The sequence below is a fragment of the Coregonus lavaretus genome, assembly GCF_964263955.1.
Source record: "Coregonus lavaretus genome assembly, chromosome: 2".
NCBI lineage: Eukaryota > Metazoa > Chordata > Actinopteri > Salmoniformes > Salmonidae > Coregonus > Coregonus lavaretus.
Genome location: NC_139989.1, coordinates 57,768,813 through 57,782,566, shown reverse-complemented (window position 1 = coordinate 57,782,566; position 13,754 = coordinate 57,768,813). Strand labels below are relative to the sequence as shown.

General features: G+C 42.8%; 1 protein-coding gene across 1 annotated transcript in view; it reads left to right on the top strand.

Moving 5' to 3' along the window:
* LOC311148000 (CREB-binding protein-like) overlaps window positions 1–13,754 on the top strand; it is a 78,299-nt gene that overhangs the window by 44,702 nt on the left and 19,843 nt on the right. Inside the window, exons 6-12 of the mRNA XM_084184876.1 lie at window positions 1,697–1,948; window positions 2,318–2,408; window positions 5,163–5,300; window positions 5,626–5,743; window positions 8,558–8,744; window positions 9,057–9,119; window positions 10,101–10,222. Of these exons, the coding sequence (XP_084041002.1) occupies window positions 1,697–1,948; window positions 2,318–2,408; window positions 5,163–5,300; window positions 5,626–5,743; window positions 8,558–8,744; window positions 9,057–9,119; window positions 10,101–10,222 (971 nt within the window). The remainder of the gene's footprint in view (window positions 1–1,696; window positions 1,949–2,317; window positions 2,409–5,162; window positions 5,301–5,625; window positions 5,744–8,557; window positions 8,745–9,056; window positions 9,120–10,100; window positions 10,223–13,754) is intronic.

The window sequence follows — 13,754 nt, the reverse complement described above, 5'->3', positions numbered from 1 at the left end:
GTTTCTCATACATTTACATTTACATTTTAGTCATTTAGCAGACGCTCTTATCCAGAGCGACTTACACAGTTAGTTATTTTCATGGTCTGAGAGTCCTTTAGGTGCCTTTTGGCAAACTCCAAGCGGGCTATCATGTGCCTTTTACTGAGGAGTGGCTTCCGTCTGGCCACTCTACCATAAAGGCCTGATTGGTGGAGTGCCTCAGAGATGGTTGTCCTTCAGGAAAGGTTCTCCCATCTCCACAGAGGAGCTCTGGAGCTCTGTCAGAGTGACCATTGGGTTCTTGGTCACCTCCCTGACCAAGGCCCTTCTCCCCCGATTGTCTCGGAGCTCTACGAATAATTCCTTCGACCTCATGGCTTGGATTTTGCTCTGACATGCACTGTCAACTGTGGGACCTTATATAGACAGATGTGTGCATTTCCAAATAATGTCCAATCAATTGAATTTACCACAGGTGGACTCCAATCAAGTTGTAGAAACATCTCAAGGATGGTCAATGGAAACATGATGCACTTGAGCTCAATTTCGAGTCTCATAGCAAAGAGTCTGAATACTTATGTAAATATGATATTTCTGTTTTTTTATTTTTAATACATTTGCAAAAATAGTTTAATTTTTTTAAAATAATGCTGTAACGTAACAAAATGTGGAAAAAGTGAAGGGGTCTGAATACTTTCCGAATGCACTGTAGATTACTTTTGGTCAGATAAACCGGTTGTTGTCGCCCCTCAGCACTGAGTTTTCATTCAGAAATCTGGCTCCTCAGCCACATTACATTTTAATTGTATTTCAGGTTATTTACATACTGTAGGCACAGATACAAAAACATTGACACATTGAATTTACAACAGTCAGATGCATTTTACACTATAACACACTTTAGCTATAAATGGAATGCGATGTAAAGGTTTATTTTAATTTTTTACAATGTAACTAAATTGTCAACAGAGAAGCATGCTGAGCTGAGAGGATAGAACCCTATAGTGAGTGAGTGAAAGGATGTGTGGAGTGAAGTTGTTTTCAGTGGCGCCACCTGCAGGCCTTATCCCTGGCTGCGCTCTGTGCTGGCTCGCTGGCTATAAAGGATTCCTGTAGAACCATGGGCCTGTAATCTGACACCCTGGGGGAGGGGCTCGGGAGCTTCTAACAGTGGGGGAGGGGCTCGGGGAGATCATGCTCTCTGATTGGCCTGAAGAGCAGTGACAGATTTAAATCCCCCAAAGAGGCAACGTGCACACACACTTTGCCTGTCACAGTTCAACATACAGTAAGGTATAGAGCAGTAGTAGGATCTTTGGGTGAAAACAGATAAATACATTATTTTAGATCGTAAAAAATATGGATATAGGATTTACAGATTTGTTTGGTTTAACAACTCTTGAGTTTTATAACTTCCATGAGAATCTTTCCAATAAGTAAGTAGATTGCTTTTCATCAAACGTAACATACGGCAGACCTTTTCTGGAAGGGCGTACTAATGGTTTATTGACATAGGCCCAAGCCAAGTCCTAAAGGTAGTTCTGTTTTGTTGTCAATGAGAAAAATGGGGGAGGGACGGGAGTTATGTGCAATAGTGTGCATAATTACTCACATCTCCTTCTCCTCTCCACTTTCTGTCTCTCTCCCCCCCCCCCCCCACTCTTCTCTTCCTCTCCCCACTCTTCTCTAAAAAATGTCTCCACTCTCTCTCCAGCCATGCTGGGTTCGCCCGGTGCTAGCCTGCAGAGTGCCATCAGTGCCACGGTGGGCACGGGCCCTCCCGGCAGCTCCCCGGGTTCCTCCATGAACAGTGGCAGTGCCAGCAGCGGGCACATCGACCCCAGTTCCATGCAGCGGGCCTACGCCGCCCTGGGCCTGCCCTACGGTAACCAGTCCGCTGCTCAGGGACAGGGAGGACAGAACACAGCCCAGGGAGGGCAGCAGCTACGCTCCATCAATGCACTAGGTCAGAATGTTGCTTGGTCTCATTGGGTCTCTAGGCTAGATTACTGTAAAGCACTTCAGGACAATTGGATAAGAGCATCTTCTAAATGACTAAATCGTAAATGTAAAAATGGGTTGATAGACGCATAAGATTGATTCAACTGAATAGAATTTTGGGTTTGCAAATATGCACAGTTTGAAATTCCAGAGGATGACACATGAAATGGTTAAATAAACAATGAATTGTTTGTTTGATTGGTTGACTCGTTAATTCATTTTGGTGTAGTTCTCTGTATAAGGGTCAGGTGTGATGCGTCAAAGGGGTATAGTGAGGGTATTGGTCACTGTTTTGGTTGTAATGCTGACTCTGGTTGGCTGTGTTTTCTCCCAGGCACTAACATGAACATGGCCGGAGGAGGGATGGGCGTGCCCTCGGAGACCGGCATGCACTCAGACTCCTCGCTCCCCTCGTCGCTCAACAAGTGAGTCCACTAAAGTCCACTAACCCGTTTGGATTGTCTCTCTGAATTCTATGCCCTAGTTAACTCCAACTGGATGGTACGAAGCTGGGCTCACCGCAGTGTACAGCAGCGCTCCAAAAGTATTGGGAGAGGGATTTTTTGTTTGTTTTGGCTCTGTACCCCAGCACTTTGGGTTTGAAATGATACAATGACTGAGGTTAAAGTGCAGTCTCAGCTTTAATTTGAGGCTTTTTTCGTCCATATCGGGTGAACCATTTTAGAAATTACAGCACTTTTTGTACATAGTCCAAAAATATTGGGACAAATTCACTTATGTGTATTAAAATAGTCAAAAGTGTATTATTTGGTCCCATATTCCTAGCACGCAATGATTACATCAAGCTAGTGACTCAACAAACTAGTTGGATGCATTTGCTGTTTGTTTTGGCTGTGTTTCAGATTATTTTGTGCCCAATAGAAATTAAATGAATGGTAAATAATGTATTGTGTCATTTTGGAGTCTCTTTGATTAGAAACATATTCTATTCTTATTTACAAAGACTTCTACATTAATGTGGATGCTACTATGATTACAGATAGTTCTGAATGAATCGTGAATGATGATTGAGAAAGTTAGACGCACAAATATCATGCCCCCAAGACATGCTAACCTCTCACCATTACAATAACGGGAGGTTAGCATTTTTGTGGGGGTATGATATTTGTCCATCTAACTTTCTCACTAACAGAGCTTGAGAGGATCTGCAGAGAAGAACGGGAGAAACTCTCCAAATACAGGTGTGCCATGCTTGTAGTGTCATACCCAAGAAGACTCAAGAAGACTAGCTCAATTGGTAGAGCATGGCGCTTGTAACGCCAGGGTAGTGGGTTCGATCCCCGGGACCACCATACGTAAAAATGCTTAATGGCATATTATTATTATTACTGAGTAAAGAGTCTGAATACTTATGTAATTGTGATATTTCTGTTTTTATTTTTTATACATTTTCCAAAATTTCCAAAAAAACTTTTTTTGCTTTGTCATTATGGGGTATTGTGTGTAGATTGATGAGGGGGGAAAAAACTGTTTAATCAATTTTAGAATAAGGCTGCAACGTAACAAAATGTGGAAAAAGTGAAGGGGTCTGAATACTTTCTGAATGCACTGTATGGAAAAAGTGCTGTAATTTCTAAGCGGTTCATATGATATGGATGGAAATACCCTCATATTAAAGCTAACAGTCTGCACTTTACCCTCATAGTCATTGTATAATTTCAAATCCAAAGTGCTGGAGTACAGAGCCAAAACAACAATGTGTCACTGTCCCAATACTTTTGGAGCTCAATTTAAATAGTAACTTTCATGAAGAAAGAAAACATTCTGCAAAAAAACAAGGTTTTAGGCTTAGTTATAGTGAAAAGTCAATTCTGGTCTTCATTTTGATAGTTTGTTGCAAAAGTGTTATTTTAGTAGTAAATCTAGCTCTTTTTGCCCCTATTGGTTTAACTCTACCATTATAATCGTGATGTAGAGGCACCTTGAAGGTGCCTCTACGTCATCTCAAGGGGAGGAGTTTGGTATGAAATACACTCCCTTCTAGTGCTGGGTGGTACCACCTCAAGGCTTACTATAAAAGCAGGTGACAGTGCGCTTTATTTGGCAATGGTCTTGGTAAGTGGACTGTGCCAATCAATATATTTAGCATGACGCTTCCTTGACTAGACCACTGATGTTACACATAATTCAGAAGGCAGTAAAGCACATTTCCGCATATGACCAAATGAAATGGTTTTGTTTACCGTTTCATACAAATCTACATGTTTACAAAGAAAAACAAACATGTAGTCTGAGGGTTATACGTTTATATTCGTAGCTACATCCATCGTAATAAGAAATGGATGACAATCGTGGTCATGTCAACTCGTTGTATTCTTTCCCTATGACTGATTGGTGCCGCAGTGTGCTAAAACAGTTGGCTCATAGTTCAATGGATGTTAGTTCTAATCCTACATGTGGCAGATATCAAATTAAATAATCCTTTATTTATAATATTCATCCCGTGCCCACACACTTCTAATTTTGAAAAGTGAAAGCATACCTGTGAGAGGGGTCGCCCTGGTAGTAGTTGTAGGTTTTTATACAGTACCCAAGACCAATCTGTGAGTTAATTTGATAATTGGAAAAAGAGCTACTGCATAAATACTGCAGTGCGGGTTGGATTGAATTGAGCCCCATATCTTAATTTTCAAGGTGGTGATTGCACTTTTTTTTCTCCCAACACAGTACCGCAATAAATGTGAGTCCACATTTGAAATATTTTTTTACGCCCCATGGGGGATTCAAACTTACTCCACAAGTGACAATAGGTGTCAGGAACTCGCCACCTTACCACTGAGTTAACAGTCCATATTGGCTCGCAATGCACACAATGTTATTATCAGAGCATGCCAGTGGATTTTCTGGTAAGTATTCTTTAGTGAGAAAGTGTCGGGATCAGGTACCACTATGTTTACCCACCCCCAAAATGAAAATGTATGAGCAATTTCCCCCACCCACCATTTCTCACCTGAATGCATTTTTTGAATATATGAAGGGGTTGGGCAAAGGCTGAAATTGGGGTTACATCCCTGATAGCTACAATGCCACTGTTTCTACTTAGTTACCTGACACACAGCATTACACAAGTTATTCTCTCATAGTTACCTTGGTGTTACGCTTATGTTAACATGTTTCCTTAGTGATCTTGCTCTCCTCTCTTTCTCTCCGTTCTCCAGTCAGTTGATGCCAGACGGGTTGGGCATGGGGGGCATGGGCAACCTGCCTGGCGCCAACCCTCTCTCCGCCTCGGGGGTGAGGAAGACGTGGCACGAGCACGTCACTCAGGACCTACGCACCCACCTGGTGCACAAACTGTAAGTACCACCAAGACGCTTGCATTCCCTCCCTTCAATGTTTTCTCTCCTCGATGACCATTAATCTATCAGGGTTAAATAGGTGGGCAACCCACATGGCTTTGCCACCATATGGCTAAGGGTATAGGAGTTGGACCATTTGGGATTGGACCATTGTGTTCACTTACCTAGCCCGTTCAGGTCTGTGTTATGAAAGGAAATGCAATTTTCAGATTATTGAGACACATTGAGGTTGCCACTCTCTACTCCAACTCACTTTTTAATTCTCCCTTTATACTGTCCCTCTTTCCCTCCACCATCCCTTCTTCTCCATGTCCTCCTGCAGAGTACAAGCCATATTCCCCACCCCAGACCCCGCAGCACTGAAGGACCGGCGGATGGAGAACCTGGTGGCGTACGCTAGGAAGGTGGAAGGGGATATGTACGAGTCTGCCAACAGCAGGGTAACTAACTCAAGGTGTAGGGGGACATGTACCAGTCTGCAGGGTAATGAACTCCAGTGGAGACTGCTGAGGGGAGGACGGCTCATAATAATGGCTGGAACAGAGTAAACGGAATGGCATCAAACACATGGAAAACGTGTTTGATGTATTTGATACAATTCCACTTATTCCGCTCCAGCCATTACCACGAGCCCGTCCTCCCCAATTAAGGTGCCACCAACCTCCTATGATGAACTCACTACTCCCAACTGCTTGAAACGCCAACATAGACTGCATCCCAATCTCCACACTTCTCCCGTAGTGTGCACTTTAAGTAGCTGATATAACATGCAATAAAGTAAACAAAATATACAGTGAGGGGAAAAAGTATTTGATCCCCTGCTGATTTTGTACGTTTGCCCACTGACAAAGAAATTATCAGTCTATAATTTTAATGGTAGGTTTATTTGAACAGTGAGAGACAGAATAACAAAAAAAATCCAGAGAAACGCTTGTCAAAAATGTTATAAATTGATTTGCATTTTAATGAGGGAAATAAGTATTTGACCCCCTCTCAATCAGAAAGATTTCTGGCTCTCAGGTGTCTTTTATACAGGTAACGAGCTGAGATTAGGAGCGCACTCTTAAAGGGAGTGCTCCTAATCTCAGCTTGTTACCTGTATAAAAGACACCTGTCCACAGAAGCAATCAATCAATCAGATTCCAAACTCTCCACCATGGCCAAGACCAAAGAGCTCCCCAAGGATGTCAGGGACAAGATTGTAGACCTACACAAGGCTGGAATGGGCAACAAGACCATCGCCAAGCAGCTTGGTGAGAAGGTGACAACAGTTGGTGCGATTATTCGCAAATGGAAGAAACACAAAAGAACTGTCAATCTCCCTCGGCCTGGTGCTCCATGCAAGATCTCACCTCGTGGAGTTGCAATGATCATGAGAACGGTGAGGAATCAGCCCAGAACTACACGGGAGGATCTTGTCAATGATCTCAAGGCAGCTGGGACCATAGTCACCAAGAAAACAATTGGTAACACACTACGGCGTGAAGGACTGAAATCCTGCAGCGCCCGCAATGTCCCCCTGCTCAAGAAAGCACATATACATGCCCGTCTGAAGTTTGCCAATGAACATCTGAATGATTCAGAGGAGAACTGGGTGAAAGTGTTGTGGTCGGATGAGACCAAAATGGAGCTCTTTGGCATCAACTCAACTCGCCGTGTTTAGAGGAGGAGGAATGCTGCCTATGACCCCAAGAACACCATCCCCACCATCAAACATGGAGGTGGAAACATTTATGCTTTGGGTGTGTTTTTCTGCTAAGGGGACAGGACAACTTCACCGCATCAAAGGGATGATGGACGGGACCCATGTACCGTCAAATCTTGGGTGAGAACCTCCTTCCCTCAGCCAGGGCATTGAAAATGGGTCGTGGATGGGTATTCCAGCATGACAATGACCCAAAATGCACGGCCAAGGCAACAAAGGAGTGGCTCAAGAAGAAGCACATTAAGGTCCTGGAGTGGCCTAGCCAGTCTCCAGACCTTAATCCCATAGAAAATCTGTGGAGGGAGCTGAAGGTTCAAGTTGCCAAACGTCAGCCTCGAAACCTTAATGACTTGGAGAAGATCTGCAAAGAGGAGTGGAACAAAATCCCTCCTGAGATGTGTGCAAACCTGGTGGCCAACTACAAGAAATGTCTGACCTCTGTGATTGCCAACAAGGGTTTTGCCACCAAGTACTAAGTCATGTTTTGCAGAGGGGTCAAATACTTATTTCCCTCATTAAAATGCAAATCAATTTATAACATTTTTTACATTAGTTCTTCTGGATTTTTTTGTTGTTATTCTGTCTCTCACTGTTGAAATTAACCTACCATTAAAATTATAGACTGATCATGTCTTTGTCAGTGGGCAAACGTACAAAATCAGCTGGGTATCAAATACTTTTTTCCCTCACTGTACACTGAACAAAAATATATAAATGCAACATGCAACAATTTCAACAATTTTACTGAGTTACAGTTCATATAAGGAAATCAGTCAATTGAAATAAATTCATTAGGCCCTAATCTATGGATTTCATGTGACTGGGCAGGGGTGCAGCCATGGGAGCCAGGCCCACCTACTGGGGAGCCAGGCACAGCCAATCAGAATGAGTTTTTCCCCACAAAAGGGCTTTATTACAGACAGAAATATTATTATAGACAGAAATACTCCTCAGTTTCATCAGCTGTCCGGTTGGCTGGTCTCAGACAGTCCCGCAGGTGACGAAGCCGGATGTGGAGGTCCTGGGCTGGCGTGGTTACACGTGGTCTGCGGTTGTGAGAACAGTTGGACGTACTGTCAAATTCTCTAAAACGACGGTGGAGGCGGTTTATGGTAGAGAAATGAACATTAAATTCCCTGACAACAGCTCTGGTGGACATTCCTGCAGTCAGCATGCCAATTGCACGATCCCTCAAATCTTCAGACATCTGTGGCATTGTGTTGTGTGACAAAACTGCACATTTTAGTGGCCTTCTATTGTCCACAGCACAAGGTCCACCTGTGTAATGATCATGCTGTTTAATCAGCTTCTTGATATGCCACACCTGTCAAGTGGATGGATTATCTTGGCAAAGGAGAAATGCTCACTAACAGGGATGTAAACACATTTGTGCACAACATTTGAGAAAAATAAGCTTTTTGTGCATATAGAACATTTCTGGGATATTTTATTTCAGCTCATGAAACATGGGACCAAAACTTTACATGTTGCGTTTTATATTTTTGTTAAGTATATGTTATTTCTAATCTCATGTTGTCAATTCCTGCAGGACGAGTATTACCACTTCCTGGCGGAGAAGATCTATAAGATCCAGAAGGAGTTGGAGGAGAAGAGGCGCTCGCGGCTCCAGAAGCAGCCTGGCCCCATGGCAGGGGGGGGGACGGGGGCCCAGCAGCAGCCAGGCATGGCCCCTCAGCCCAACTCCATGGGTCCCAGCCAGTCCCCACGGCCAGCCAGTGAGTACCCTCCTCCCAGGACCTATGGAGACCCCTATATTGAAGGAGGGAGCAACATAATCACTTATGTTTATTATCATCTTATTACCATGTATGGGGCAAACCCTTCATTTTTTTCATTTAGTCATGCATTGATGTCAATGGGAGACTAAGTGGAAATTTGACTTAAGTGAAAGTTAGCATTTGGCCCTATAACAGGATAATGATATGTTTGTTTAAAGTAGGTGTTTGAGGCGGTAGTTAGCTAATTTGGATGCTTTGGTATATGACATGTTGACCACATCTCATCCCTCTCGTCGTCCTCTCTTTCAGATGGATCTGTGCCTATGCCCAACGTGCCAAATCAGATCATGCCCCGCATGCAGGTGTCTCAAGGTACCAGGCCTTCTCCTGCACTTCAACATTTGTTTCTCATCCTCCTTTCATCCAGACACAGTCAACTGCACACTGACTGTCAGCCCCCCTGGTGGCCAGTTGCTTTAGATACTATAATCACACGCAAATAGTTTAAATGGTTTATTCAGCAACTGTTTCTCCATAAATGTTTATTTAGATCATTACAGCCAGTGTTTCCCCTGTATTCATTTAAAAAGCTAAAGGAATGAAACCAATATAATAAACAATTAATTTTGAAGTACTTTTGGGATTGCTGAATTACCGACCGTGCTCACGTGGCACATGCCCAGGGCCCCCGATTTTTGCATAAGAACACAGAATTAGCCATAGCAAAATTCAGTAGAATTGCGGGAAATTTGCACTGCAACATTTTCTGTCAGCTCCATGACAGAATGTGTAGATTAGATGAAAAATTGCTTAACATTTCTTTCAAAACTTTATTGGCTCCATGGGGGAAAGAAATAGCCCCTTTTTGATCCAGAAAAAACCTTGCTTATTGCTAATAAAACATCTGCCTGATAATACGATATGGTGCCATGTATAGGCTATGGTAAAAGAGTCAGCCCTAAAAGTATTTTTTACCAATATGCTATTGGGCTCATTTCTGGGGGGATTATAGATAGATAGATCATTTTGGAGTATAATGTATTTTTAAAGTCCCCGTAAATGACCTCAGTCATTCTACCCCCAAAAAATATCCTGGGGGGGGCATACCCTGTGACCTCCCGCCACCACGCCGCAAAAATATATATAGGGGAAACACTGACAGCAAATGAACAAGTTTGTGAAAAGTTATGACTTAGCTCCAAACTGACTCAGTGACTCCTTCACCTGCTCATCAGAGCATAGGGTAATGAATTACAACATCTCAGTATTGTAGACACCACTAGTCCTGTGTGTGCTGATTGTGTGTGTGTGTGTGCACCCTATGTTTGTGTGCGTGTCTCCTCTCCCGCATAGGAATCAATCAGTTCAACCCCATGGCGATGCAGAACGTGCAGATGTCCCAGGCGCCCATGGGGGCCCGCGCCGCCTCGCCCATGAACCACTCGCAGCAGATGAACATGAGCTCTGTCCCAGCGGTGAGACTTCCATGTTCCCTCTATGCCCCTGTTAACTCTTTCCTTCTGTATCTCCTTCCCTCCCTTTCTTCTCTCCTCTTCTCTCCTCCTCTCACTCCCTCTCCCTGTCTCTCCATTTCTCTCTCTCCCCGTCTTCCTCTCCCCGTCTCTCCATCGCTCTCTCTCCCCGTCTTCCTCTCCCCTTCTCACTCTCTTTGTCTCGGTCTCTCCATTAGAAGACAACAACCGTTTTACCTCCCGTCCTTCTCCACTACAGTGTCTATGGAAAGTCTACACCTTGAACTTTTTAAACATTTTTGCTGCCTTAAAATTAAATCTAAAAAGGGATTAAATTCGATTTTTTCCCTACAGATCTACACAACCTACTCCACATTTTCAAAGTGAAAGAAACTTTACAACTCGCTGAAAAATAAAACTCTCCCATGGTTTAGGTTTTAAGAAAACTGAGGCGAGTTTTCCTCTTAACTTTTTACCTGGCCTTTGCGCCTTTCATATTTATTTTGATCCAGACAAACTCCCCATTCCCTGCCGTTGACAAGCATACCATAACATGATGCTGCAACCACAATACTTCAAAATGGAGAGGGTTTCACTCTGTTGTATTGGATTTGACCCAACCCTGTAGTTTTTAATTTAGGCCAAAAGGTTTATTTAACAGCATTGTTTGATTTGGATGATTTGGAGTGGATTTTTTAACACAGGCTTCTTTTCACTTTGTCATACAGGCCAGTAATATGGAGTGAATCCAATGTTGTTGTTTTTTTTTTTGGGGGGGGGGGGGGGGGGGTAGATCAGCTTAATATTGCAGATAGATTGTAACTTCCATCAATGTAATTGTCTGCATCACTTCCAATCCCCCATGTTTTTTATTTATATATATATATACAGTGGGGAGAACAAGTATTTGATACACTGCCGATTTTGCAGGTTTTCCTACTTACAAAGCATGTAGAGGTCTGTCATTTTTATCATAGGTACACTTCAACTGTGAGAGACGGATCTAAAACAAAAATCCAGAAAATCACATTGTATGATTTTTAAGTAATTCATTTGCATTTTATTGCATAACATAAGTATTTGATCACCTACCAACCAGTAAGAATTCTGGCTCTCACAGACCTGTTAGTTTTTCTTTAAGAAGCCCTCCTGTTCTCCACTCATTACCTGTATTAACTGCACCTATTTGAACTCGTTACCTGTATAAAAGACACCTGTCCACACACTCAATCAAACAGACTCCAACCTCTCCACAATGGCCAAGACCAAAGAGCTGTGTAAGGACATCAGGGATAAAATTGTAGACCTGCACAAGGCTTGGATGGGCTACAGGACAATAGGCAAGCAGCTTGGTGAGAAGGCAACAACTGTTGGCGCAATTATTAGAAAATGGAAGAAGTTCAAGATGACGGTCAATCACCCTCTGTCTGGGGCTCCATGCAAGATCTCACCTCGTGGGGCATCAATGATCATGAGGAAGGTGAGGGATCAGCCCAGAACTACACGCAGGACCTGGTCAATGACCTGAAGAGAGCTGGGACCACAGTCTCAAAGAAAACCATTACTAACACACTACGCCGTCATGGATTAAAATCCTGCAGCGCACGCAAGTTCCCCTGCTCAAGCCAGTGCATGTCCCGGCCCGTCTGAAGTTTGCCAATGACCATCTGGATGATCCAGAGGAGGAATGGGAGAAGGTCATGTGGTCTGATGAGACAAAAATAGAGCTTTTTGGTCTAAACTCCACTCGCGGTGTTTGGAGGAAGAAGGATGAGTACAACCCCAAGAACACCATCCCAACCGTGAAGCATGGAGGTGGAAACATCATTCTTTGGGGATGCTTTTCTGCAAAGGGGACAGGACGACTGCACCGTATTGAGGGGAGGATGGATGGGGCCATGTATCGCGAGATCTTGGCCAACAACCTCCTTCCCTCAGTAAGAGCATTGAAGATGGGTCGTGGCTGGGTCATCCAGCATGACAACGACCCGAAACACACAGCCAGGGCAACTAAGGAGTGGCTCCGTAAGAAGCATCTCAAGGTCCTGGAGTGGCCTTGCCAGTCTCCAGACCTGAACCCAATAGAAAATCTTTGGAGGGAGCTGAAAGTCCGTATTGCCCAGCGACAGCCCCGACACCTGAAGGATCTGGAGAAGGTCTGTATGGAGGAGTGGGCCAAAATCCCTGCTGCAGTGTGTGCAAACCTGGTCAAGACCTACAGGAAACGTATGATCTCTGTAATTGCAGAGATAGATTCTGTACCAAATATTAAGTTCTGTTTTTCTGATGTATCAAATACTTATGTCATGCAATAAAATGCTAATTAATTACTTAAAAATCATACAATGTGATTTTCTGGATTTTTGATTTTTTAGATTCCGTCTCTCACAGTTGAAGTGTACTGATGATAAAAATGACAGACCTCTACATGCTTTGTAAGTAGGAAAACCTGCAAAATCGGCAGTGTATCAAGTACTTGTTCTCCCCACTGTATATATACACACACACATACATGCATACATACATACATACACATACATATCCTTAAAAAATATATATATTCCCCTTTATTACTTTCCCTACTTGGAGTAAACTAGTGAACAACACTGGGGAGTTTGTTAGGATCAAAATAAATATGAAAGGCACAAAGACCAGTTAAAAAGTTAGAACTCATATCAGTCTTCTGAAAACCTAACCCAGAGTATAGGGTTGTCCCTGGGATAGGGACAATTACACACGTTTATGCAAAAGACCCACCAAAATGGCTTTCCAAGAGTGTTCCTGAGTGGTGTAGTCTGTCCTGACTTGATCTGATTTAAAAAATCTGAGACAAGGTTTGAATATTGCTGTCCATCAACGATTCACATATGTTGTAGCTTAGACCCTACTTTACGTCATCTGAGGTTTGTGTTGTGCCCACCATCGGTTGAGACACAACATTCTCTTGAATACAAGGTGGGTGTCATTTCAATCATAGAAATATAATTCATAGAATGGACCTATCCCTTCAGACCACAGCAATTTAGCTGGTACACCATTGAAATTTAAATTGTATTGACATTTTAACTTCTAATTACTACCACAAAAATTGCGGCCAGTCCACCCACCGTCGAATGTCGACTTAAATTGTTATGTCTATTCTATTATCTATTTTTCTATGATTTCATTAGGTTTCCTATGGAAGATTGACAGTATAATGTAAACAACATTCCCATTCAAGTCAACGTTCTCTGATGTGTGGACCTCCAACTGTCTTTGTGGTACCATTTAAAAAGTTGAAATTTCAATTTTATTCCCATTTTAGTACATTTATCAGCCAAAACATGACACCCACCCTGTATTCAAGACCATGTTGTGTTTCAACCAATGGCGGGCACAACACAAAAACCTCAGATAATGTAAAATAGGGTCTAAGCTACAACGTGAATATGAAAAGAAATCGGAGTTTAAGAGTTTAAGGTTTCAGAAAATATATTATAAAAACCACTTTTTACAAATAAATTATAAAATAGTTTGATAACCTTGTTTTAAGCTT